Source organism: Furipterus horrens, unplaced genomic scaffold, assembly GCF_987537825.1.
Source record: "Furipterus horrens unplaced genomic scaffold, mFurHor1.1.pri manual_scaffold_5, whole genome shotgun sequence".
NCBI lineage: Eukaryota > Metazoa > Chordata > Mammalia > Chiroptera > Furipteridae > Furipterus > Furipterus horrens.
In genome coordinates, this window is record NW_028327175.1 from 34,233,602 (window position 1) to 34,256,940 (window position 23,339).

Sequence of the window (23,339 nt, forward strand, 5' to 3'; positions counted from 1 at the left end):
AGCCACTATGACAAAGGAAAGCATTTGAGCAAGTCCTTGAGGTTCAGTGATGGGAGACACAGGGACACCATCTGGGCAGCAAGTCTGGAGGATGAGCGGTTCAAGTTGGAGGGAGGAGGCAGAGGCTCAAATAACAACAACAATAAAAGCACACAAAGTGCCACCTGGGTTGCAGTACAGCTAGAGGAAATGTATACTTCTGTTGGAGAATCTGGAGATGGGTTAATGACTGGAACATAGAAAATTATCCAATGGAAAAATAGGCAACTATTAACTCAAAGGAAAACAAAAAAATTCCAAGCAAGGGAGTGAAATCCTAGGATACTGTAGCTCAATTTGAATAATAGAAACGGTATGCTTCTATGAACATAGAGGTGCATAAATTCTTTTGAACTGGTGAATCAGAATTCTTAGGGTATATTCCCAGCAGTGGAATTGCTGGGTCAAAAAGCAGTTCCCTTTTTTTGAGGAAATTCCATACTGTTTTTTATAGTGGTTGCACTGTGTTCATAGCAGCACTACATACAATAGCCAAGTGCTGGAAACAGCCTAAGTGCCCATCAGTAAATGAGTGGGTCAAAAAACTGTGGTACATTAACACAATGAAATACTACACAGCAGAAGGAAAGAAGGAACTCCTACCTTTTGCAATGGAACTGGAGAATATTATGCCAAGTGAAATAAGCCAGTTGGTGAAAGAAAAATACCATATGATCTTACCTATAAAAGGAATCTAATGAACAAAATAAAATAAACTAGAACCAGAGGCATGGAAACATGGAACAGACTGACAGTGACCAGAGGGGAGTGGGGAGGGGGATAATGGTGGAAAGAAGGGGAAGGGATTAGTCAAAAAACATGTGTGAATGACCCATGGACACGGACTACAGTGTGGGAACTGACTGGGAGCAGAAGGTAGAATGGGCGGAGGAGGGCAAAGGGGGGAAAAACTGGGACAACTGTAATAGAATATCAATAGCAAAATGATTTTTTTTTTTAAAGAAAGAAACACTATGGTCTGGGACTGCTATGCACTGAGTGTTTGTGCTCCTTCCAGTTTCCCATGTTGAAGCCCTAACTCCACAGAGGGGGTTGGGGGTTGTATCAGGAGATGGGATTTGGGGAGGTGACTCTGTTTAGATGAGGTCATGAGACTGGGTGACCATGTGCCCTTATAGTGAGAGATCAGAGGGTGTGCTGGTTCCCTCTCCTCTCCCCACATGAGGACACAGCTTGAAGGTCCTCCCTTCTGGTTCTCCCCACCATGCCAGCACTCTGATCCTGGACTTCCAGACTCCAGACTGAAAGAAATACAGGTCTGTTTTTTGAGCTGCCCCGCCAGGGACATTCTGTTACAGCAGCCTGAGCTGACTAAGGATCGCCAGCCACTGTATAAATTATAAACAGGGATTTCATGCAGAGAATTAGGTTAAACATTGCTGGGTGGTTTGGTGGGGCAAAAGTGGGAGGGGTGGCAGTATCCAGCATGGAGGAGCTGCAGGGAACCCACCCCTGCTGCCCAGGCCTTCTCCCCCTCAGACTCAGCAGGTGTGCCTGGGCCTGGCAGAACCTGACCTGAGCCCAGCCGACCAGGGCATTTGGGCAATGCAGTTCCCGGCCTCCAGCTGCCATGCTTTAGGGCGTGCAGTGTTGTAGAGCACAGCCAGTCTGTCGGGACGGCCATAAGATGTGCAGGGATGTGGCACTGGACCCCAAAGAGCCTATGGCTTGAAGACAGTGATTGACCCCTTGCTCACAGAGGAGCACCAGCAGGTGTGCCTGGTTTGCTGGTGGCTCTTCTTCCCAGAGGACCTCCTACTCAGGGCCTTCCTCTGCCTCACCTCACTCCTCCCTCCCGATGAGGGGCTGCCAAGCAGCAGAGAATGGTGTTGGGCACTGCCATGTTCTGAGTTGCTCTGTCTCGCCCAGGCCTGTTAAGGTCCCACTTTGGAATGGGTTGAATTGTGCTCTGCAAATTCATATGTTGAAGTCCTAAGCTCGGGCCCTCAGAATGTAGCCTTATTTAGAGATCTTTACAGAGGTAAAATGAGGGCAGCAGGGTGGACCCTGGTTCAATGAGATGGGAACACTTGGAGACACACATGCACAACACCATGTGAGCATGAAGGCAGAGATGGGTGATTCTTCTACAAGCCAAGGACTACTAAGGACAGCCAGCACACCAGAAGCTGGACAAGGCTTGGAAGAGATTCTCCCTCATGGCCTCAGAAGTAACCAGCCCTGCCCACACCTTCATCTCAGATTTCTGGCTACAAAAGAGAGAGGGAATAGCTCTGTGTCTATTGGAGCCCATCCCTGGCACTTGGTCATGCGGGACAAGAAAACCAATCATCTTAAAATCCCAAGGCCTCTCTCACAGCCCCTCCCACATGCTCTGCAGCTACAGCTGGTCCACAGCGGACAGCGAGAGACTGCCCTAAGGGATGACAGGATGATGCTTGTGCTCCACCTGCATCCAGCTAGTGCTATGCATGAACAGTAGCAGTCATGTGGATAATAAACTTCGAGCAAAGTTCCAAGTATTTGAAGGTCATTGTTTAATCAGGATTAATCAGCTCTTAACCACACCGGTCCTACACTCTAACTGTGCAGGTCCAGAGGACGATGACACACAAGATCTGCAGCTCTGCCTTCTCTCTGTCACCCATGGACCAGGCTGTAGCCCTGGTCCCAGGTTGTTCTGCTCTAAGAGCACCCCCTCCCCAGGTGGTTTATCATATATCAATTCCTGTGGTTACAAGTGAAGGGCGTGGCATGGGTGGAGGGGTCCTGGTGCAGGGCTGTACTCTTTCTTGGCCTGGGTGCAGGTTAGACAAGTGTGGTCACTCCTTGGCAGGTCTTGGAGCAGCACGCTGGTGATGGTGCACTCAATCTGTATCACACACCACACTCTATGTGTCCTAGTCACTGCTCCTTCTTTTCTTGTGCTCTGTTGCACCTCTGCTGGGCTTGCATTCCTGCCTGATGTTGTTTGTTCAGTGTGTGTGTTTTTAATACATATCTGAACTCATGGGTTCTGCACGGTGTTCCCATATTTAAAGGGCAGTCGTTTCCTTGATGACCATTATTTCCTCAACACTGTTGATTAAAGCCCCTCCACCAATTACTCCTGTTTCTGGAAGCATGTGCTGTTGAGCATGTGTGAGGAGAGACAGCCTGGGTGATGGTCACTGGGTGAGTATAGTCAAGGTGGCACATCACCATCTCCTGACACCCTTGTCACCTTCCTGAGTGCTATGGACTACAGTGTGTCCCCCCAAGTCCATATGTTGAAGCCTAACACCCAGTGCAATGGTGCTAGGAGGTGGGCCTTCAGGAAGTGATTGGGTCATGAAGGTAGAACCCTCCATGATGAAACTGGTAGCCCTATTAAGAGAGGCCCTGAAGAGCCTCCTCGCCCTCCTCCATGGGAGGTCAGAGCAGGGAGAAGATGTCTGTGAGCCAGGAAGTGGGTCCTCACCAGAGAGAGAGTATGCCCTGCCTTGATCTTGAACTTCCAATCCCCTGTGGCAAAGAAATGTCTGTTGTTTTTGTCACCCTGTCAGTAGCATTTTTGTCATAGCAGCTGGAGCAGACCGATACACCAAGTCCTGGGTTCTTACTGCTTGATTTCAATCAGCCTGGCAGGGCAGTTTCTTGGCACTGTGGCTGGGTACCAGCCCTGTTTTGGGCACCAGCCAGGTGGGCAGGAAGCTGTGGGTAAGGTAGGGATGCTGGTCTCCAAGAGGAAGCAGGAGCGAGTAGGGGAAATGCTACTGAGAATGACAGGGTGGAACAAAAGGACACTGCTTCCCTGTCACTTCTGAGCAGCAACTTGCAGTCCAGATAGAGTGGAGATCCTGGATCTTCTGTGGACATCCCACCATAGCAAGTGCACAGTGGAAAAAATCAAAGGACACCACCAGGATGGTTAATGCCTGGGATTTGGGTCATTCAGCCAGCGTGATGCCAGAAGCCACCACTCACCTTGCAGCTATTCCTCAGCTGGGGGACCTGGACCCTCCCTTATGACCTGAGGTATCCATTCCTCTGCATCATGATGTGAAATCTTGTCGAGAAGATTCCGATTTTGTTCGGTCCCCAGAGCTGGAGCCGGTCCTGACCGCCAGGCTATCTGAGGAAATCGGTTTGCTATGGTAGCTTAATTCTAGCTCCTTGGAGCCAACTGAAGCGTTGCATGCTGGAAACCGCCAAGACGACTCCAGGACAGTGCGGGCCACAGAAAGACCTGCATCTTCGCTGCCTGACCTGGGTGACTGACTATCCGGTACCTCGGGCCAGGAGACCAAGGAGTTCAGCCGCGGGTCAGGGCAGGGCAGAGGTCGCCATGGCCGGGCTGGGGACACAGCTCAGATACCACCTGCATGAGACTTGGTGGGAGAGGTGCCCAGGGCGCCAGACCTCGGGAGGTGCGGCCGCACAGGAGGAGTTCGTGGAGCTGGGCGGTTGGGGAGAAGGGTTGGTGTACTATTAGGGTGAGGGTCTCGAAGCCCCTGCGGAGTTGGCGGGTGGAAGAGGCAGGACACAGTCTTGGCCGGGCTGGGACCGGCGGGTTCCCTGCTCCCTCCCGCGGGCGTGTGCCACCCCCTCCGAGGCGCTGCGTGAGCGGCCCTGGGTGGGAGGCGGGGCGCCAGTACGCGGGGCAGCCCCAGAGGAGTGCAGGCGAGGGTGGGAGTGAGACCTATACTGGTCCTGCAGGGAAACAGCCCATCCCGATTCTGCCACGCCTTAGACCCACAGGTGTTCCCGATCCCAAGCATCGGAGGCTCCGGGACGCGCAAGAGCTGGGGCAGAGTGTTCTACCGGCCCTGGACTGTTTGCCACAAGCTTCTCCCCACCGTCTGGGTCCCGGGGGGCGGGTGCAGGGCGCGGCCCGCCCACCCTGGGCTTCTCTGAAGCTTAGCTAGACCGGCTTGCTCCCCCGACGGCGCCGGGGCGGGGCGGGCCAGGCGACTTGATAAGAGCCAGGAGGCCGAGACCGCCCACCGCAGCAGGAGCGAACTTGAGCTCTCGAGGACGTTAGGCATAGGACCCCAGAGCGGAGCCGAGGCCGGGGAAGGCAGGTAAGGCCGGGGCATTCCGTGGGCGACTTCTTGCACAGGCGTCCCCGCTCATCTTCGGGTCACCGTTCGCTCCGTGGACCCCGAAGGCTGCAGCCGACGGGCACAGCGCCGGTACAGGCACCGTAAGGAGGTGCTGCGTCCCTCAGACGACAGCGTCTCAAAAAGTCGCTCATAGCCCTGGGTTCACGGCGCGCCCAGACAGTGCCATTGGAGACCTTAAGGCGATCGGTGTCTGAGAGGTGTGTGCACGAGGGGGGTGCGGGGTTGATGCACGTCCCCCCCTCCCCGCCCCCGTAGCCCCCAGGCCCCGTCCTACAGGTGGAGCGCCTCGTCCCGCTGCAGCGCCCGGCTCCAGGGATCGCGCGAAAGGCCGGCTTGCCGGCGGCTCCAACCCTGGGGCGCACCGCTGTTTGCAACTCATTCCCCTGGATCCGATCCGGGTGATTTTCTTAGCCAGTGCTCCATCGCGCAGGGTTTTATCTTTGATTTTGAAGGTGAGGGCGGGGGGCAAGGAGCTGCCGGCTCTGTACTTCCAGGCTGATTACAGGGACAAAAGGGACAGAGAAGCAAACCACAGCTTATGAGCCAGCTGTGTTTGCTTTCTTTACCCAAACCTGGCCTCAGAGGCCACTGCTCCAGGAGTATGTCAACTCACCCCAAACGCTGGGCAGTGGGCTTCCCTGGCAGGTAGCCAGATAGACTGCAAGGACCCGTGTCAGAGCAAAAAAGCTGGAATTTGCTGCCTCTACATCTCCACCCCCTCTAACTGCACCCATGCCAGACCACTCTTGCCTGTTCCCCAGAGTATGCAGCCCCCTTGGCTTGTTTTTCATACATGTCAGGAATGTGCTGTTGGGTCATCAGAGGTGAAGGGACCAGGGAGAAGTGGTGCATAAAATAACAAGTTGTGAGTTTTTGTTCCAACTTGGATGCAGTGGAAAGTTCCCCCATTAAGTTGCCATCCTGTTGGGCTTCTGCTTCAACCTGTGCATGTGTGTGTGTGTTAGTGTGAGTGTGTGTGTATGAGCATGTGTGTGTGAGTATATGTGCACCTACCAATGTGTGAACTGTTGAAACAATGCTGTAGGATCAAATGCCAGAAGTCAAATTTGAAACTGCTCTTGGTCCCGAGGGCCCGGCTTGCTCATGGCTGTTACTGTGGAATTTCTTCTGTTCCCCCTGATGACATAGCCCAGGGTTTAAAATGAGCTCCCTGGTAAACTTGTTAAGTACAGGAGCTTGTGGTCCCTCGGGTAAATCCTAACACAATGCTGTCATCTCTGCCAACTCTTCCAGGTGAAGCTGGTGAGCCACCAGGCCACAGTTGTACATGGATCATGTATGCATTCCTTGAAGAAGCTTATAATTGTTATTTAAACTTTTAATTGCTGTGCCTGATTTTGGTTATAATGGAACAAATAGGTGTGCACTCTTGTAAAGACTTACTATTGAGTGCTATTTGAAGTTAGTAAATGACTCCCTGCAGTGTGCAGTATGGCAGAGGTAACTGTTTGCACTATTGTTAAAAGCAAAATTAGAGATTACACCAGCACTGCACTTTCACTGGACTACAGAGGAGAGCCAGGGGAAAGGGGCAAAGTGGATGTCTGTCCCGAGGTTTCCACAGCTTGTCTCCCACAGCCCCCAGGAGAAATAACTCATCTGTCATCCTCAGTCCTGGCCATGTCATCTTAGCTGCTTGGAATGTATTTGTTCTGCCCCAAAGAAACGAATATAAATGCCCTGGATCTCTGCTCTCGCCACTGGGTGCAGCCATAGTTCTGGCTACTAACTCACTGCATTCCTGTGTGTGTTTATTTTTCATGCTGGCTGAAGACCAAGAGGGAAGAAGTACAGAATTCCAGATTCCATCCAGTCTGCCCATGAGTAGAAGCAAATGCCCAGGGGGACTGATGCCTTCCATGGTGGCCCCAGCTAAGGAGCCCAATGCTGTGTGTCCAAAGGCAGTGGAACTTGTCCTGGTCAAGGAGCAGAATGGGGTGCAGCTCACAAACTCCACCCTTGTCAGCTCCCCACAGAGCCCCTTGGAGAGCCAGGAACGGGAGACGTGGGGCAAGAAGATAGACTTCCTCCTCTCAGTGATTGGCTTCGCTGTGGACCTGGCCAATGTCTGGAGGTTTCCTTACCTGTGCTACAAAAATGGCGGGGGTGAGTCCCTGCCTGTCCTCCCTATGCACTCCTGCTGGGCTAGCGGGAGGACAGTGCAAGCAGGGCTTTTGAGAAACAGGCATTCTCGGGCAACATGACACTGTTTTGTAACTTAGCATTAGCCAGGCACAGATTCCCCATGTGTATGTCACAGAACCACAGAAGTAAGAGTTCAGATCAATCTCACCCTGTGCCAGGACTTCACAGTTGAGGACATCGAGGCCAGGAGGGCAGGAAGCAGAAGTTAGCAGTTGGAGGCACCATGACTCTGTCTTCTGTTTCCAGAAGTGTTTTTCACTTCAGAAAGAAAAGGCCCACAGGGCGGCGTCTTTGACTGACTTAAAGCAATTTTTACAAATAAGGCTATTGAACTGAGAGTAGTGGAAGATGCCCTGTAAATATGCCCTTCCCTTACCCCATGCTCCTACTACTCCCTGAACTCAGCCAGTCCTAGAACCGTGACTGTCTTGGGACTCAAGGCAGAAAACTAAGATAAAGTAGAAAATCACCCCAAAAATTCAAGTTGAGAATCCAGCTAAGTTGGAGCTCATGCCCACTGTCCTGGTGCCTCCATTTCCCTGACAGCCTCCCTGAGTCACTAGCCATACCACAACATATAGATGGAGGGCTGGGAAGACAGTCCCAGGGAGGGCCTTCCCGCATGCCCATTGCTAGGCTGGCATGACTGCCCAGACTGAGAGGAGAAGACTGAGGCCTCAGCAGTGCAGTAAGTTGTCCAAGGACAGGCAGAGTCATAGGGTCTTCCCATTCCAGGGAGAGAGCCATGGCAAAGCTACCTCTCACTCAAGGCAGAGCGTTAGGGAGCAGAGCCATGGGGCCCCGAACTTTGTGCTCAGGACAGGATGCAACTCCAAGAGGAACAAGGCACTTCTCCCAAGGGACCACAGCCCCTGATCAAGGCAGGTTACAAATGCTGGGAGCTGGAGTTGATGACAGAACCCACACAGGGTCAGAGGTGGCCCACAGATCCCAGGAAAGTCACAACTCAAGAGGGGTAGACATTCCACAGAGGAAGAAGAGGAGGCAAAGGCAGAGAAGGAGCCTCAGTGCAGACTGGGCCTCATCTGCTGTCCTCTTGGGGGTTGATTCCATAACCAGGGGCCGGGACATTGGGGGTTCAGGAGGAATGGGCTTGCTTTGAAAGCTTTAGAGGGGTTTGGGGCACTGATGACAGTGGGGCTAGGCATGAAGGGAGGAGACTCACCCACCCCATCCCGTGGCTGCCCTTTGGAAGGTGGCCAGGCAGGGAGCTTCAGGAGAAACGAGGACAGGGATAGGGGTTAGGGCCAAAACTCATGTGGTTGGTGGAGATAGCGGAGCCTTTGAGGCCTTCAGTGACCATATTGTCTTGTCCCACAGGTGCTTTTCTGGTCCCCTACCTGCTCTTCATGGTCATTGCGGGGATGCCACTTTTCTACATGGAGCTGGCCCTCGGGCAGTTCAACAGGGAGGGCGCTGCTGGTGTCTGGAAGATCTGTCCCATACTCAAAGGTAATGGTAGGGACATCTCCTCATGCCTCACATGGCACGGACCAAGGCTGTGGTTCTAGAGCTTCTGAGGCAAGCCCACCCAAGTCATGTGCATGCCATCCTGCTTTGCTAGGCATCTACACACATGAACACACCATTTGAATTTTGGTCCTACTCTAAAGATCTGTAATGACTGAGAACTTGAGAGTGTATTTCCTTCTCTCCAGATGAAGCCACCTGCAATTAAATTCATTAGTGGTGTTATTTTATCCATTTATCTATTTATTTATGTGTCTATCCATCAATCTGTCTATATAGCTATCATCTACCTATCTGTCCATCTATATATCATTCATGTATCATCCATCTATCTATATCTATCATCTACCTACCTACCTACCTATTATCATTTTCTTTATCTATTTATCTATCAACTGAACATAAATAAAATCAGGAGGCTTTAGCTAGAAATAAATGACAAAGGTTTATTCAAGGGTCTTAGGGTTTACAAATTAGAAACACAACTGGCAATACCCAGAGTGTTGTGAAGAAGAAAGGAAAGCTAAGCGTTGTTATAGTAAAAAGTATACTCTTGAGACGAATCAGTCCTACATTCTTAGTTTCTAGAGTGGTCTGAGATGGTAATCCTCTAGGTGACCGATGGTCTGGATACTGAGTGCTGGGTGGTCTAGACACCTTTCCCTAGTCCTTCAGAGGGCAATCAGAGTTATTAGGAGGTTTGATGTATATCCGGGCATTGATTGAGGACTAGAAAGTTCAAAGGTTTAAGTTCCCAGGTTACTTAAAACAAGAACAGAATTGTTTCTTCATGCCTCAACCTACTTGACTACTAATTTAGCAGCTCAACTATCTACCTACCTATCTCTATCCATCTATCTATCAGAACTACCTATTATCTATCACTTATCTATAATCTGCCTAACTGTCTAGTTATTCACTGAGCCTTCCAGGCTGCTACTGAGATGCCACTACACCATGAAGCAAACACACCTTGTGCTGAGTATGGGTGACTGACCCTCCCATCATCACCTCCCTCCATCCCCATGAGAGCCCTGAGGAGGGCGCATACTGTCTTGTCTCCATCTTGGAGATGCAGGCACTGAGATTAGAGGGTTTGAGTAACTGGCCATTTTCACCTTGTTAGAGGCAGGGTGAGTTTCAATCCCAGACCTGTCTGACCCCCCGTTAGGCCAACAGGAGGTGATGGCTCAGGAGGACTTGGAGTATTTCCTCAATAAGACTGGAGAAAGTGCATGGTGCAGACAGCTCTTAAAAGCTCAGGCTTTGGGTTTTTTCAGAAGTTCTTGAAAAGTTGGTGTTTGAGGAGAGCAGAAGCCTCAGGGTGTCTCCAAGGATGCTGTATGGGGTTTTGTCAGTGAATGTGTGCTCAGACAGAAACTGATCTGGCCTCAGGAGTGAGTTCTTCACACAGCTGCTGAGGTCAGTCTCCATGGGGCGTGGGGGTGGGTGGGTGTGGTTTACTCTCACACATTGGAAATGCTGAGACTGGCCGGGCGTGACATCTCCTCCAGGCACTGTGTGTTATTCCTGCTTCATGGTCTGCTGGGTGAGTCTTAAGGTGTTAGCAGTTTTTTCCGAGGCTAAATGATTCATGGGCCCACCCTAACGTAGAACTACAGAGCGAGATTCAGACATCTCTGGGTTCAGGCGCCAGGTGCTCCATGTTCCTTTGTGCAATTTGCACACAGAAGCCAAAGCTCAAATAAGTTGCCTGATACTCGCCTCTGGCACCATCATTAATTCCCCAATGGAGAAATATGCAGGTACCTGAAGAAACTGGACACCTATTAGTGACAGATGCAGGTGTCAACTTGGACATTTCAGCATCTATGTACTGGCACAATGTTGGTGCCATCGAGGGCAGTGAACCCAAGCTAACAGACAAGACACGAATGAGTTTATTGTGTTCTCCCAGGCTCTGCTGGGCAGTGCCAACATCTCACATGGTCATGCACTACAATGAGCTTTTGCTGGAGTCAGTATTTATAGAGCAGTAAAGCACCGAGTCGGAAATTAAGCATATCTACCTTCAAGTGACCATCTGGGGAAATGTTGAGGTAGGCTACCTCCAGCTGTGGCGCAGAATGTGGTGATACCAGTTTGCATTTCTGGATTTCCAAGAGGCACATCCTTCAGGTCCAAAGTATGTCTGCCAGAAGTTTTTTACATGACACAACTCTGTGCCCCAACCTCCCACCAAGGAGTCTAACACTGAATCAAAGTAAATCTTCCTCTTTCCTACGCATCCCACAGGTGGGTTAGGAACTGCAGAAGAGGAAAAGGACAGGGACCCCACAGGGCTGGAGGCCAGCAGGTGAAAGCTGATTTCCAGCTGTTTCCTGCCACACAGAGTTTTCTCCAGCAAAGCTGCCGAAGTGATTTGTTATATTGCAGCTTATAAAATGTCAAATGCTTTCCAAGGATTTTAAAGTGCCACTTAAGCCTAATGAATTGAAATCAATACAGGAATTATGACTGTCAGCACCCCATTCTAGAGAAGCTCTAGGCACATCCCAGCCACGTCAGAACCTGGAGAAGTCAACAGACGTCTCAGTAGCTGACTCTGAGTCCCAGCCTCACAGTCACATTCTGGCAGCTTACTAGTTTTGGACACTCATCCATGTGGAAGGCTGAGCTGGGGCTGAGTAAGGCAACAACAAGAAGTACCGTGTGGCCCCTGTGGGCGGAATCTCAGCAAGAGCCTGGTCACATACCTCATAACCTGGGATTGAGAGAATTGCTAATCACAGGAAGTCAGCTATTGAGCCGGGTGTCTCTGGGTGGCCCTGATGGGCACAGATGGCCATGGATGGCTGTGGAGAGCCCTGTATGACTCTGGATGGCCCTGAATTAGCCCTGGTAGACCTAGGTGGTCTTGGATGTCCTTGGTGGTCCTATATAAGCCTGGGTAGCTGTGGGTGGCCATGAGGACCCTAATTGTTCCTTAGTGACTACTGATCACTGTGGATGGCTCTGGGTGTCCCTGGATGGCTCTGGGAATCACTGAATATTCCTGGGTAACCCTGGATGGCCTTTGATAACCCTATTGTCATGGATGGCTCTGAATATTTCTGGGTAACCCTGAATGGTTTGCAGTGGTCTTTGTTGACATTTGGTGATATTTTGTATCTCTGAGTGTCCCTAAGTGACCCTGGGTGGCCGTGATGACAGTGGATGATTCTGATGGTTTTGCATGACCTGGTGGCGCTGGATAACTCTGTATATGATTGCCCAGGGTGACCCAGAGTGGCTCTAGATGACCTTAAGTGAGCCTGGATTGTCTTGTTTGAGTAGCTGTGAGTGGCAGTGGGTAGCTGTGGAGGGCCCTTAGTTATCCTGTATTGCTGTGAGTGACCTGGTTCCACCATGGTGGCCCTAGATGATCCTACATGTTCCTGGGTGACTCTGCTTAACCATTGGCCATAATAGGGTGGTCTAGGATACCTTCCAATGATCCTGGATGGCCTTTCAGGTCTTGAATGTCCCTCAGAGATATTCTGAATGTCTCTGAGTGGACAGAGATGGCCATAGATGACTTTGGAAGGGGGACGCCCCTCTCTGTAATCATAGCATGAAATCTGGCATCTGCCTTTTCACTTCTCTTCCCCTGTGTATTTAAAGAAGTTGCCAGGTATTAGAATGGTGGCAAACAGCTGGCACAGGGTGGCCATGTCTCCTGTAAGGGAAGCTGGGAGGGGGCGTTCTGTTGATGGTGGCTCTGTGCTCTCACCACCCTAGGTGTGGGCTTCACAGTCATCCTGATCTCGCTCTACGTTGGCTTCTTCTACAACGTCATAATTGCCTGGGCGCTGCATTACTTCTTTTCCTCCTTCACCATGGAGCTGCCCTGGACGCACTGCAACAACACGTGGAACAGCCCCAACTGCACAGATGCCCACTCCGGCAATGCCAGTGATGGCTTGGGCCTCAACGAGAGCTTCAGGACCACGCCTGCTGCCGAGTACTTTGAGTAAGTGGGGCTTGTGCTCCTCAGGGTTCAATGACTCTTCACTTTCTGTGTCTGCCTTGGGAAGGGAAGGACACAGAGCTGAGCACGCTATGGTAGCCCAGGGGTCAGCCACCTGCCTGTGCTGCCTCAAAAGGGTGGAGAGGACCCTGTCCCTGTCCTGTGCCCATGTTCTGTTCCCTTGGGTTCTTGTGGGGCAATGCCAGCGTGAGTCCTCAGCAGGGAAGGAAGGCTGAGTAGGCCCATGGCTACTCTGCCCTGCTTCCTGTTTGGGGTGGGAGGAGGCTGGCCAGAGGTACCACACACTGTGTGGATGAAAGGCACTGGGGTTTGGGCCCTGGAGGCTGCAGTGTGACCTCTAGATTGGGCTGAGCTCTAAGTTCTCATTCACCTGCCCTTCCTCCACATGTAGGCCAGGTCCCGATGCCTTCCTGGGCAGGCTCAACTGCAGAATCACTAAACAGATCTGGTCTGCAGGTACACTGACTGTGTGCTTCTCACAAGATGCTCTTTTCTTCTTATAATGCTAGTTTTTTCAATGGTCTCTCCTCAATCCCCATATGTAGTGGCCCTCCAGGTATCCCACTCCTTGCCTCCCCTTGCCAAGCCTGGCCCTCAGCCTTGCACACTGAATGTCCTCTGCCACCTGCAGGCCCATCCCTCTTCTCAAATGTATTCTACAAATCCTTTCTGGCATTGAGCCAGTTCTTGGCTTCCCCTCCTTCTTCATGGCATAAGGCAGGGTATGGAAGGTCTGCAGGGATTGCTAGAAGGATCGAGTGTTTTCTTGGAGCATCAGTAGGAAGATTGTGGTTTGGGCATGGGGGTTGTATGATGGATTGCTTTTAGGGAGACACCCTTTCGGGTTGTTTGGGATTTGACAGAGTGAAAAGTGTCTGAGGAAGACAGGGAGAGAACTCCCATGATGGGAAAGAGAGGAACCTGCCAAGAGCTCTCCTATCCAGGAGGAGAGTGACTCCAAGCCTGGGAGGTTGAGGGCTTTCTCTACATGGAGGTCACAAGAGGGGTGAACTGGTTTCAGAGTCTGCCTGGAATCTGTCCCATTCGATTTGTCTGGAAGACATGGGATGGGCATATCCTGGAGAAATGGAGACACAGGCAGGGTTACCTGAGTATGTTCATAGGACTCAGTGTGACAAGCAACCAAGAAATGATAGAATTGTCCAAATATAGAAAAACAGAGCATTCAACAAAGTGATTTTGCTGTCCTTAGGGGGAAAAAAAGCAGTGCTTGCCACTGCCACTGCCCTGTTTATTACTACGTTTCCCAAACGTCATAGTGCCTCATTAAGTAGCCAAGGTCAGAGGAGAGTGTGCTCTTGCCCATGTGGCCCCACTCTTGGGATTAGTGTGTAATAGAGAGAAGGGGTGGGGACCTCTGCACACAAAGTACCCATGCAGAGGTAGCTGCGGCAAGCACCTGGTAGTCAAGTGCTACCACAGGCAAGGACGTTCAAAGACAGCTCGTGCTGAAGATAGGTTCCATTTATCATTTTGCCAACAAAATGGTGGCTTGGTAGTCAAGCTAGCACGTCTTTTACAAATTCAACATGGATTTCAGTTCAACTTAGAACATCTGGAAGGCTTCCAGAGATGTCCAAAGGTGCCAAGTGACACCGTTTTGAAACTGCTTATCTTTTGTTTGGCAGGTGTGGAAAGAGTTCCCTTATCCAAGTGATTTTCAGATAAGAAAATTAGAGGGGAAAAAACTGGTTACTCTAGTGATTTATGGCTAAGAATGCCAGAGGGAAAAAATATATGTGATACATGATTTTTAAAAATCAGACTGGTGATTTCTATTTGAAAATCTACAGCCTGGGGGTAGGAGGACTGGGTAGAAAAGGTGAAAGGATTAAGCAAAAAAAAAGTAAAAAGAACATCATAGAGAACAGTATGGTGATTACACAGAGGGAAAGGGGGGTGGGAAAGGTAATAGAAAGTAAAGGGAGGATAAATGGTGACAGAAGGAAACTTGACTTTGGTTGGTGAACACATAATACAATATCCAGATGATGTATTATAGAACTGTACACCTGAAACCTATATAATTTTATTAACCAATATCATCTCAATGATTCCATTAAAAATTAATTAATTAATTAATTGCAAGTGAAAATCTCCAGTCTGGGAGAGAGACATACGGAGACAGAAGGTGCCCAGGTCCCCACTTCATGAAAGGCAAGTTAGCATGAGCAGATGCTGTACCACTGCTGGAGGTGATGAGGGGACAAAAGTGGGGCATTTGAAGAAGGTTTACAAGAAAGTCATGGATTAATGATGACACTGAGACCCTGGTGCTCCTCCCCAAGCACTTTGCATATGATTTTACTTGGAGTGGTGACTGTACTTCCCTGGGTCAGTTCCTTGTGATCATGTGGCCTGCAGGTCAGGGTGTTTTCTGGAATTGAAACCCACTTTATAAAGCGGGTCATTGTGAAAAGGACTGCATGTTCCTGCAGGCACATGTAATTAGGGAGCTCACCATGAAATGCCATGAAGGCCAAGATAACTCTAATCATAAAATAGTAAAGCTCTAAGTCCTACAACGTGGGCACATGTAGCTCTGCCACTGGCCATCATGGGACTCTAGTCCCCTGTACAATAAGTAAACTTACCAACTACCATGCATTTGACAACTGAAATGTTAGCGGGGTAGATCTGAAAGGCCTTCACCATGCATTTTAACTCCAGGTCCTCAGAGAGTAACTGTCAGGCTTGGCGAGATAGCCAATCACTGGTCAATGGGAAGTGCTCACACCTTCCTGGGCTGAGCTGTGCAGGCTCAGAGTGGCTTTTCCATGCTCCACAGACTGTGTGTGCAGAACTCTCCCCAGCAAATGAGAGAGTCCTGCAGGAGTTGATGTGTCCCCAGCTCCCAGAGGTTCAGGAAGACTCTGCAAACAAATGAAAGGAAGCAGCCACGGTGGGGATGACTCCACCAATGTGACGGCTCAGCCTGGAGACTCGTCGTCGGCAGCCGTCCGTCTCGAGAGACGATGGTGTAGCTTCTTAAGAGTCTATCTGCACCGCCGAGAATGGCTGTGCAGTCCGACTCGGGAGTGACATGGTATCTGTCTCCTCCCGTGTTGAATCGACATCTTGCGATGACGCTGAAGCTACAGAGCCTGGGCAGGGTGATATGGAGGGTCTGCTGTTGCCCATGCAGCAGACCCCCCCTCTCTTCGCAGCTGAAGGGTCCAAGGGAAAGACTGAGTCGATACAGCTTGGGTTCAGGTGCGCCGCAGGAGTTGCCGGTGTTGACTACAACATCAAACCGCCTTAGGGACTCCGGCTCCGGATTTTCTGTCAGGGTTTACTCCCTTAGCCTTTCCCCTGAAGAGGTATGCCGCAAGGCAGCGGAGGTTTTTTGGAGTCAGAGTTTTCCTTCTCTGATGTAGCCTGGAGACTAGATGAAGAAAAATCGCTAGCCCATGGAGTTTTCTTTATTTTCATTCCTCTTGCCTGAGAGAAAGACCCCCTTTAGTATTCACTCCCAGTTTTCTCACTCTTTGGAATCCCCATTTCTCACCCAGAACCTCTTTCCTCATTAGTCCCTGTGCTTGCTGTAACCCCCATCTGCAGTCCCTAGTGGGGGTGCATGAGAAAATGCTATAGACTCAGAGCATAAACCAGAAGTTTCTGACTGTGGCTCCAGAGTCATGAAACGATGCAATGAACACACTTGACAGATATGAAATCTGAGCCAGGAGAGGGCATATGTGCTCTGGAAGCCCCCAAATAGGCCCATGCAATGCCCACCAATTTAAAATGTCCCTCAGTCCCATAAACACTCATCAATACCATCTTCATGCACTTTCTAACATAAATTAGAAAGCTACAAATCTAAAGCTACGAATTTTCCCCTAAGAGACTGCTTTAGCTGCCTCCTGCAAAGTTTCATATGTTGTATTTTTATTTTTATTCAATTTAAAGTGTTTTCTGATCTGCCTTGTGATTTCTCCTTTGATTCATGAGATATTTTTGGAGGTTTGTTGTTTAATTTTGAAACCTTTGGAGATTTTCTAGATATGTTTCTGTTATTGACTTCTGATTTAATTCTGATTAGGTGAGATAACATATTTTTAAAACCTCATTATTTCAAAATATACAGTGAACTGTTTTATGGCTTAGTATATGGTTGATACTGCTGTGTTTCATGGGTACCTAAAAATAATGTGTGTCCTTCCCTGACTGGTATGGCTTAGTTGCTTGTGCATCATCCCACAAACTGTAAGGTCACCAGATTGATTCCCAGTCAGGGTTCATGCCTGGGAGTAGGTTCAGGCACATATGAGAGGCAACCTATCAATGTTTCTCCCTCACATGGATATTACTCTCCCTCTCTTTCTCCCTCCCTTCCCTGCTCTCTAAAAATAAATAAATAAAATCTTTTTTTTTTTTTAATGAATGTGTGTCCTGCTCTTGTGGGTCGATTGTTGTGTATCAGCCAGGTCTTGTTAGCTCCTTGTGTGGTACAGGTATCCTTACTGATTCTCTGTCTACTTGTTCTATCATTACTGAGAAAGGGGGGTTGAATCTCAACCATAATTGTAGATATGGCTGTTTCTCTTTACAGTTCTATCAGATCTTGCTTCATTTGTGGCAGTAAGTAATTTCACATTGTTGTACAGCCAACACCACTATATGTCTCCAGAATATTTTCATCCTCCCAAACTGAACCTCTAACCCCGTTACACACTAACTCCCTATTCCCTTCCCAACCCCTGGCACCCTTCATCTGTCTCTGCATTCAACAACTCTAGGGACCTCATATCAGGGGAATCATACAGTACTGTCCTTTGTGTCTGATTTAGTTCATTTAATATAATGTCCTCAAGGTTCATTCATGATGTAGTGTGTGTCAGAGTTTCTTTCCTTTTTAATGCTGAATAATATTCCATTATATGGATGGACCACATTTTGTTTATCAGTGGGCCTTGGGTTGCTTATACCCTTTGGCCTCTGGAAATAATGCTGCTATGAACAATGGGGTAAAGCTATCTGTTTGAGTCGCTGCTTTCAGTTCTCTTGGGTGTATACCCAGAAGTAGAATTGATAGATTACATCGAAATTCTGTTTAATATTTTAGGAAACCACCATACTGTTTTCCAGAATAGTACACCATTTTACATTCTCACCAAAAATACACACAACTTCCAATCTGTCTACTTCCTGGATAATGCTTATTTTCTGTTTGTTTGTTTTTTGTTTTTTTTTTTTTTAATAATAGCCATTCTAATGATTATAAAGTGGTGTCTCATTGTGGTTTTGATTTGCATTTCTCTAATGATTAGAGATGCTGAGCATGACTTCATGAGTTCATTTGTCATTTGTATACCTTCTTTGGAGAAATATCTACTCAAGTCCTTTGCCCATTTTTGAATTGAGTTGTTTGGGGTCTTTTGGTTATTGTTCACTTTTAGGAGCTCTTTATATATTCTAGATATTAATTTCTTATCAGGTATGTGATTTGCAAATAGTTTCTCCCATTCTGTGGGTTATCTTTTTATGCGGCCGATAGTGTCTCATGATGCACAAAAGGTTTTAATTTTGATGAAGTCAGTTATCTATTTTTTTCTTTTATGGTTTGTGCTTTTGGTATCATATGAAAAAAATCCATAGCCAAAAAGAAAAAAAAATACAACAAAATCAAATTAAGCTCATAGACACAGAGAACTTATTGGTGGTTGCCAGAAGTAAGAGGTGGGGGGTTAGAAAAAATGGCTGAAATGGTTTTTTGTTTTTTTGCTTGATGTTTGTTTAAATAAATTGAATATTTTAATTAAAAATCTATTGCCAAACCCAAGGTGTTGAAGATTTCCAAGGCCTGTGTTATCTTCCAATGGTTTCATAATTTCAGCTCTTACATTTTGTCTTTTACCAGTTTGAGTGGATTTTTGCATTGGTGTGATAGAGCTATGGGTCGATTTTCTCCTGGCCTGTGGCTCACATTTTCTTGCTTCTTGTTATGTCTAGTAATTTTTTTTTAATCAGATGCTGAACTTAGTGACTTTTACATTCATGCTATTTAGACTTTGTGATCTTCCTTTAATGAGTGTTGGCTTGCGGTACAATTTTCTCCTTCTGCAGCTTGCTGAAATGCGTCTGGAGCAGCCTTTGCTTCGGGAATGGTTTATCCCCTCTACTGTACTGGCCCTTCCAGAGTCCACTGAACTCTCCACGTGATCATCAAGGCCCCTGCCCTGGCTGGTGGGGACTCAGTGGTCTTCAACCCTGCATGAGCTCTGAGACCTGCAGAGTCTCACCCTGTGGCTGAGTCTGCAGCCCTTCAAACACTTCAGACTCCCTGAACTTCATCACTGTTTCCTTCATACAGCAAGACCCCATGCTGCTCTCAGGACCCCTGTCTGCCACGGGGGAGGTGCCTACAGCGGGAAGTGGGGCCTTGCAGGACTCGCCTCACTGCTTCCCTTCTCCCAGGCATCTCAGCCCTGTGTCATCTCCAGTCCCACATCAGCAAACACTTGTCTGGTGTACTTTGCCCAGCTTTCTAATTGGTCCGATGTCAATCTCTCATGGCCAGAGTGGAGGCTCCTCACCCCTTTTCCATGGCAGCTAGCTCCCCCCAGGCAGAGCACAGCTTCAGAGTTAGGCTGTCTGGGTCCAGGCCTGGCTCTGCTGCTGGCTGATTTCTGGTTGGAGAGTGTTCTTACCCTCTTGGTTCCTGGGTTCCTTGTCTGTAAAATGGCAGGACAGCTGCAGTGGGCACCCAATGAGACATTGCAAGTGAAGCCCAGTGCATGCCTGGCACACCTCAAATGCTCTGTTATCCAGATCCAAGAACCATTATCCAACAACCATGAACCAAGAACCATGATGATAAACATATATGAAGAAGGAATGCAGCAGGAAGTGGAAATGTTATACCTTTGCTAAGGCTGGTGACATCCCAGGCCATCACTATTTGGTCCTCCACACCACTTACGTTCCAGAAATTTCTGCATTTCAGCCTCAAACCACCTTACCCAGACATCCTTTCATCATCCCACCATGTGCCTGCTCTTGGGAAGCACCTGCCCTTCCCTGTACCCTGTTGTGACCGGTGTGGCTGTCCTATGCAGCACTGGTGCCTGTTGGCTCCTCTGCCCGGCTGACAGCATCTGCAGTGTCCTGTCCTTTGAAGTGTCTGTGGGATTTCACACAACTTCAAACAAGAGGAATTTTTAGTCTTGGGGAAGGGAATTGACCAATGCAGACAAGGTACTAATTCTCAAAGGAACTTGAAATGTTTAAGGTAAAACTAGCCTGTGCAGTATCCTAGAAGCAGCTTTATGAGTAAGTCCCATCCCCAAGGAGAGCTATACACTTTCTCCTTCTCCAGGCGTGGCGTGCTGCACCTCCACGAGAGCCATGGCATCAATGACTTGGGTCCTCCCCGCTGGCAGCTCACATCCTGCCTCGTGCTGGTCATTGTCCTGCTCTACTTCAGCTTATGGAAGGGAGTGAAGACTTCTGGGAAGGTGAGGCTGCAGCCTGGCCAACTGGGATGTGGCTACATGGCCATGGTTGGGGAGTGAACAGGGGGGCCATGGTTGTGTTTAGGAGTGGACAGGGGGCTGTGGTTGGGTTTAAGAGTGGATGGGTAGGCCCTGGTAGGTTGGGGTTGGGTTATGGAGTGGAGGGGTGGCTGCGGTGGGTTGGGGATTAGACAAAGGGGCTATGTTTGGGTTGGGGGGTGGGCAGGTGGACCAAGGTTGGGTTGGGGAGAGGACAGGTGGCTGTGGTTGGGCTGGAGAATGAACACATAGACCAAGGTTAGGTTGGTGAGTGGACCAGAGTGACTATGGTCAGGTTGGAAAGTGGACAGGTGACCATAGTTCGGTTGGGGAGTAGACAAGGGGCTGTGGTTGAGCTAAGGAATGGATAGGTGACCATGGTTGAGCTGTGGAGTAGAGGGGTGGCTGTGGTTGGGTTGGGGAGTGGATAGGGGGCTGCAGTTGGTTTGGGGAGTGGACAGGAGGCCATAGTCAGTTTGGGGAGTCAATACATGACTGTGGATGAAGAGTGATGTCACGGAGAAAACACCCACAGCAGAGTGTTTCCAGTATTAAGACAAGCACAACATAAATTGTTTTTTGCTAATGAAAATATTTTGGTTATTATCTGGATACCCAAAGCAATTTTAATCAAAATGTGTTCCTCACTTGTGGTGATACATGTAATGAAGCCCCAACACATGAGAAATTTTGGATCATGACGGTGCCTTTCCTCCCCCTTCCTGGAGCCCAGAATCTATCCTTTACACATAACCCAGGTGCACAGCTGCACAATCAGTGAAATTTGTTCATTTCTCACTCATCAGCGACTCTTGCCTACTCATACTGTGACAGACCAAATACAGAACAGGAATGTTCCTTCCTTGCCAAATTGTTTGTCCCCTTTTAATCTCTGGGAAAGATACGCAGGATGGAAGGCATTTATAGTCTCACCCCTGTGAGCATTTGCTGAACTGGCATCCTGTGAATGTTTGGGATGTTGGGCTTCCCAATCAGAGGCCACCTCTCTCTTAGCACAAACCATCAGGGTGACCTTGTGCCCACTCCCTGTCAGCAGGTGGCCTGTACAACCTGGTGATGCTGTCCTCTCCCCAGGTCGTGTGGATCACGGCCACCATGCCATACGTGGTCCTCTTCGCCTTGCTCCTGCGAGGAATTACTCTTCCTGGAGCCATGGATGGCATCAGAGCATACCTGAGTGTTGACTTCCATCGGCTCTGTGAGGCATCCGTGAGTATGTCCACTGCTCAAGGCCCTGCAGCCTGTGTGGACTGACAGGTGTGGTGCCAGGGGGTCCTGTTTTGGTGGGCAGGAGATTCCAAAGGCAGCAGCTCACTTGGAATTTCTTACTCACCCAATAAATCCAGCAGGTGCTGACTGCCCTGCTGTGTGCAAGGTTCTGCAGGACAATGTGTGTACACCTGACCCCACTGGTAGAGTTCACTGTCTGGTGTGGGCATAGTGGAAAGCTGAATGGACCAGAGAAGGCAGTTAGGGGAGCAGATCACCTGCTGGGTCTGCAGGAATAGAATGAAGGCTGCTCTTCCCCACAGCCCAGCCTGCATCCTGGAGGAATGCTCTTGGGTTCACTGCATAAGCACCAATGGGGCTGCCCAGTCTGTGCCAGAGAGCTTTGCCACTTGCCTGGAATGCAGCCCTGAGCTCCAGCTCTTTGTATGTGGGCCCAGCAAGGCTGAGACCAGTCAGCATTGCAGGAACCAAGGCTCCCTCATCAGGAAGCCAAACCTCATTGATGAAACACTTCAGGTGCCCAGAACACAAGAGCATGATCTAAGTCTCATCATATCAAAAACTAAGTCCAGAGTTGGGCTCTAGGTTTCTTCAGCAAAGGAAGAAATACTTGGAGACAGCCTCCTGAGGAGAGGAGGCTTGGCCAGGCCATGGGAGAGGGGTCTATTGAGAAAGAGAGAGAAGGGGTGGCATTGCAGGGAAACAGTCCAGAAATGGCAGTGACCACTGACATGTGGATGTAGGGGTGATGGGAATGGCAGTTTTTGAAAGGGACTTGTTGCAAATTCAGGTGGACTAGATTGAGGCAGAGGGTGGGGCTCCAACAGCCACCCAGGGAAGTTGAACTAGTTATGGCCAGAGGGAGAAGGTCCAGGCTAGGGCAGGGGGCCCTTTGAAAGGTAGCTGCCTTATGCTGCTAGGTTACAATGAGAGGCAGGTGTGGGGCTCATCAGGACTCAGGAGGAACCAGCCCTGAGGCAGAAATAGGAAGGAATGGGGGAGCTGGGAGGGCTGGCTGGAATGGCTCCAGGCCCCTAGAAAGCCCCGGGAGGGGAAGTTGCTGCAGAAGCCATAGGAGGAAGGTTCCTTGAACACAACATAAGCCCATAAGGTGAGGACAGTGGTGAGTGACAGTGGTGTGGCTCTGACTAGCAACCACACAGACAGGAGGTGAGGCCATGAGAGCAGACACATGTTCCGCTGCTGTGAAGGAAGAGGGAGCTGGACAACCGAAGAGAGAGGAAATGTAGCAGAGGCCCCGAGGACAACTCCGGGAAGCACACAAGAGGAACCCAAACAGATGCCAGCATTAATTCATAATAAATTAACTGTGGTCGTGTGGGGAAACAGTACTGATATTCCAAGGGAAATTGCACATAATGCACAAAGATGTGGCCCCTTTTTCTTCCCGCTCCTTCAGGTCAGTGACACAGGTAGGTTTATTCCAAGACACATTTGCCTCTAGTCATGTTGTTGATGCTGGTTGCTCATTGATAATGGCGTTGAGTTTTAATCCAACTCTGTTCCGTGGAGCTGGAGGCACCTCAGCCGGAGACACCGGCAGAGAGGACAGGGAGCTGGGGCCTCAGTTTTTATACAATCACCTTGTGACTGCTGGCTCTCGCTTCCCACAATTATCTCTAACAGCCGCTTGTCTCCCCTCTGGCTGCAGGTTTGGATCGACGCTGCCACCCAGATATGCTTCTCACTGGGCGTTGGGTTTGGGGTACTAATTGCCTTCTCCAGTTACAATAAATTCACCAACAACTGCTACAGGTAGGTCCTGAGTCCTGTCAC

General features: G+C 49.4%; 1 protein-coding gene across 1 annotated transcript in view; it reads left to right on the forward strand.

Annotated features, from left to right (window-relative positions):
- Nucleotides 1-6,884: 6,884 nt before the first annotated feature.
- Nucleotides 6,885-23,339, forward strand: part of SLC6A3 (solute carrier family 6 member 3) — a 30,909-nt gene continuing 14,454 nt past the window's right edge. Inside the window, exons 1-6 of the mRNA XM_090278925.1 lie at nucleotides 6,885-7,253; nucleotides 8,634-8,765; nucleotides 12,525-12,756; nucleotides 20,117-20,255; nucleotides 21,387-21,521; nucleotides 23,215-23,318. Coding sequence (XP_090135051.1) covers nucleotides 6,908-7,253; nucleotides 8,634-8,765; nucleotides 12,525-12,756; nucleotides 20,117-20,255; nucleotides 21,387-21,521; nucleotides 23,215-23,318 — 1,088 coding nt within the window. The 5' untranslated portion in view covers nucleotides 6,885-6,907. The remainder of the gene's footprint in view (nucleotides 7,254-8,633; nucleotides 8,766-12,524; nucleotides 12,757-20,116; nucleotides 20,256-21,386; nucleotides 21,522-23,214; nucleotides 23,319-23,339) is intronic.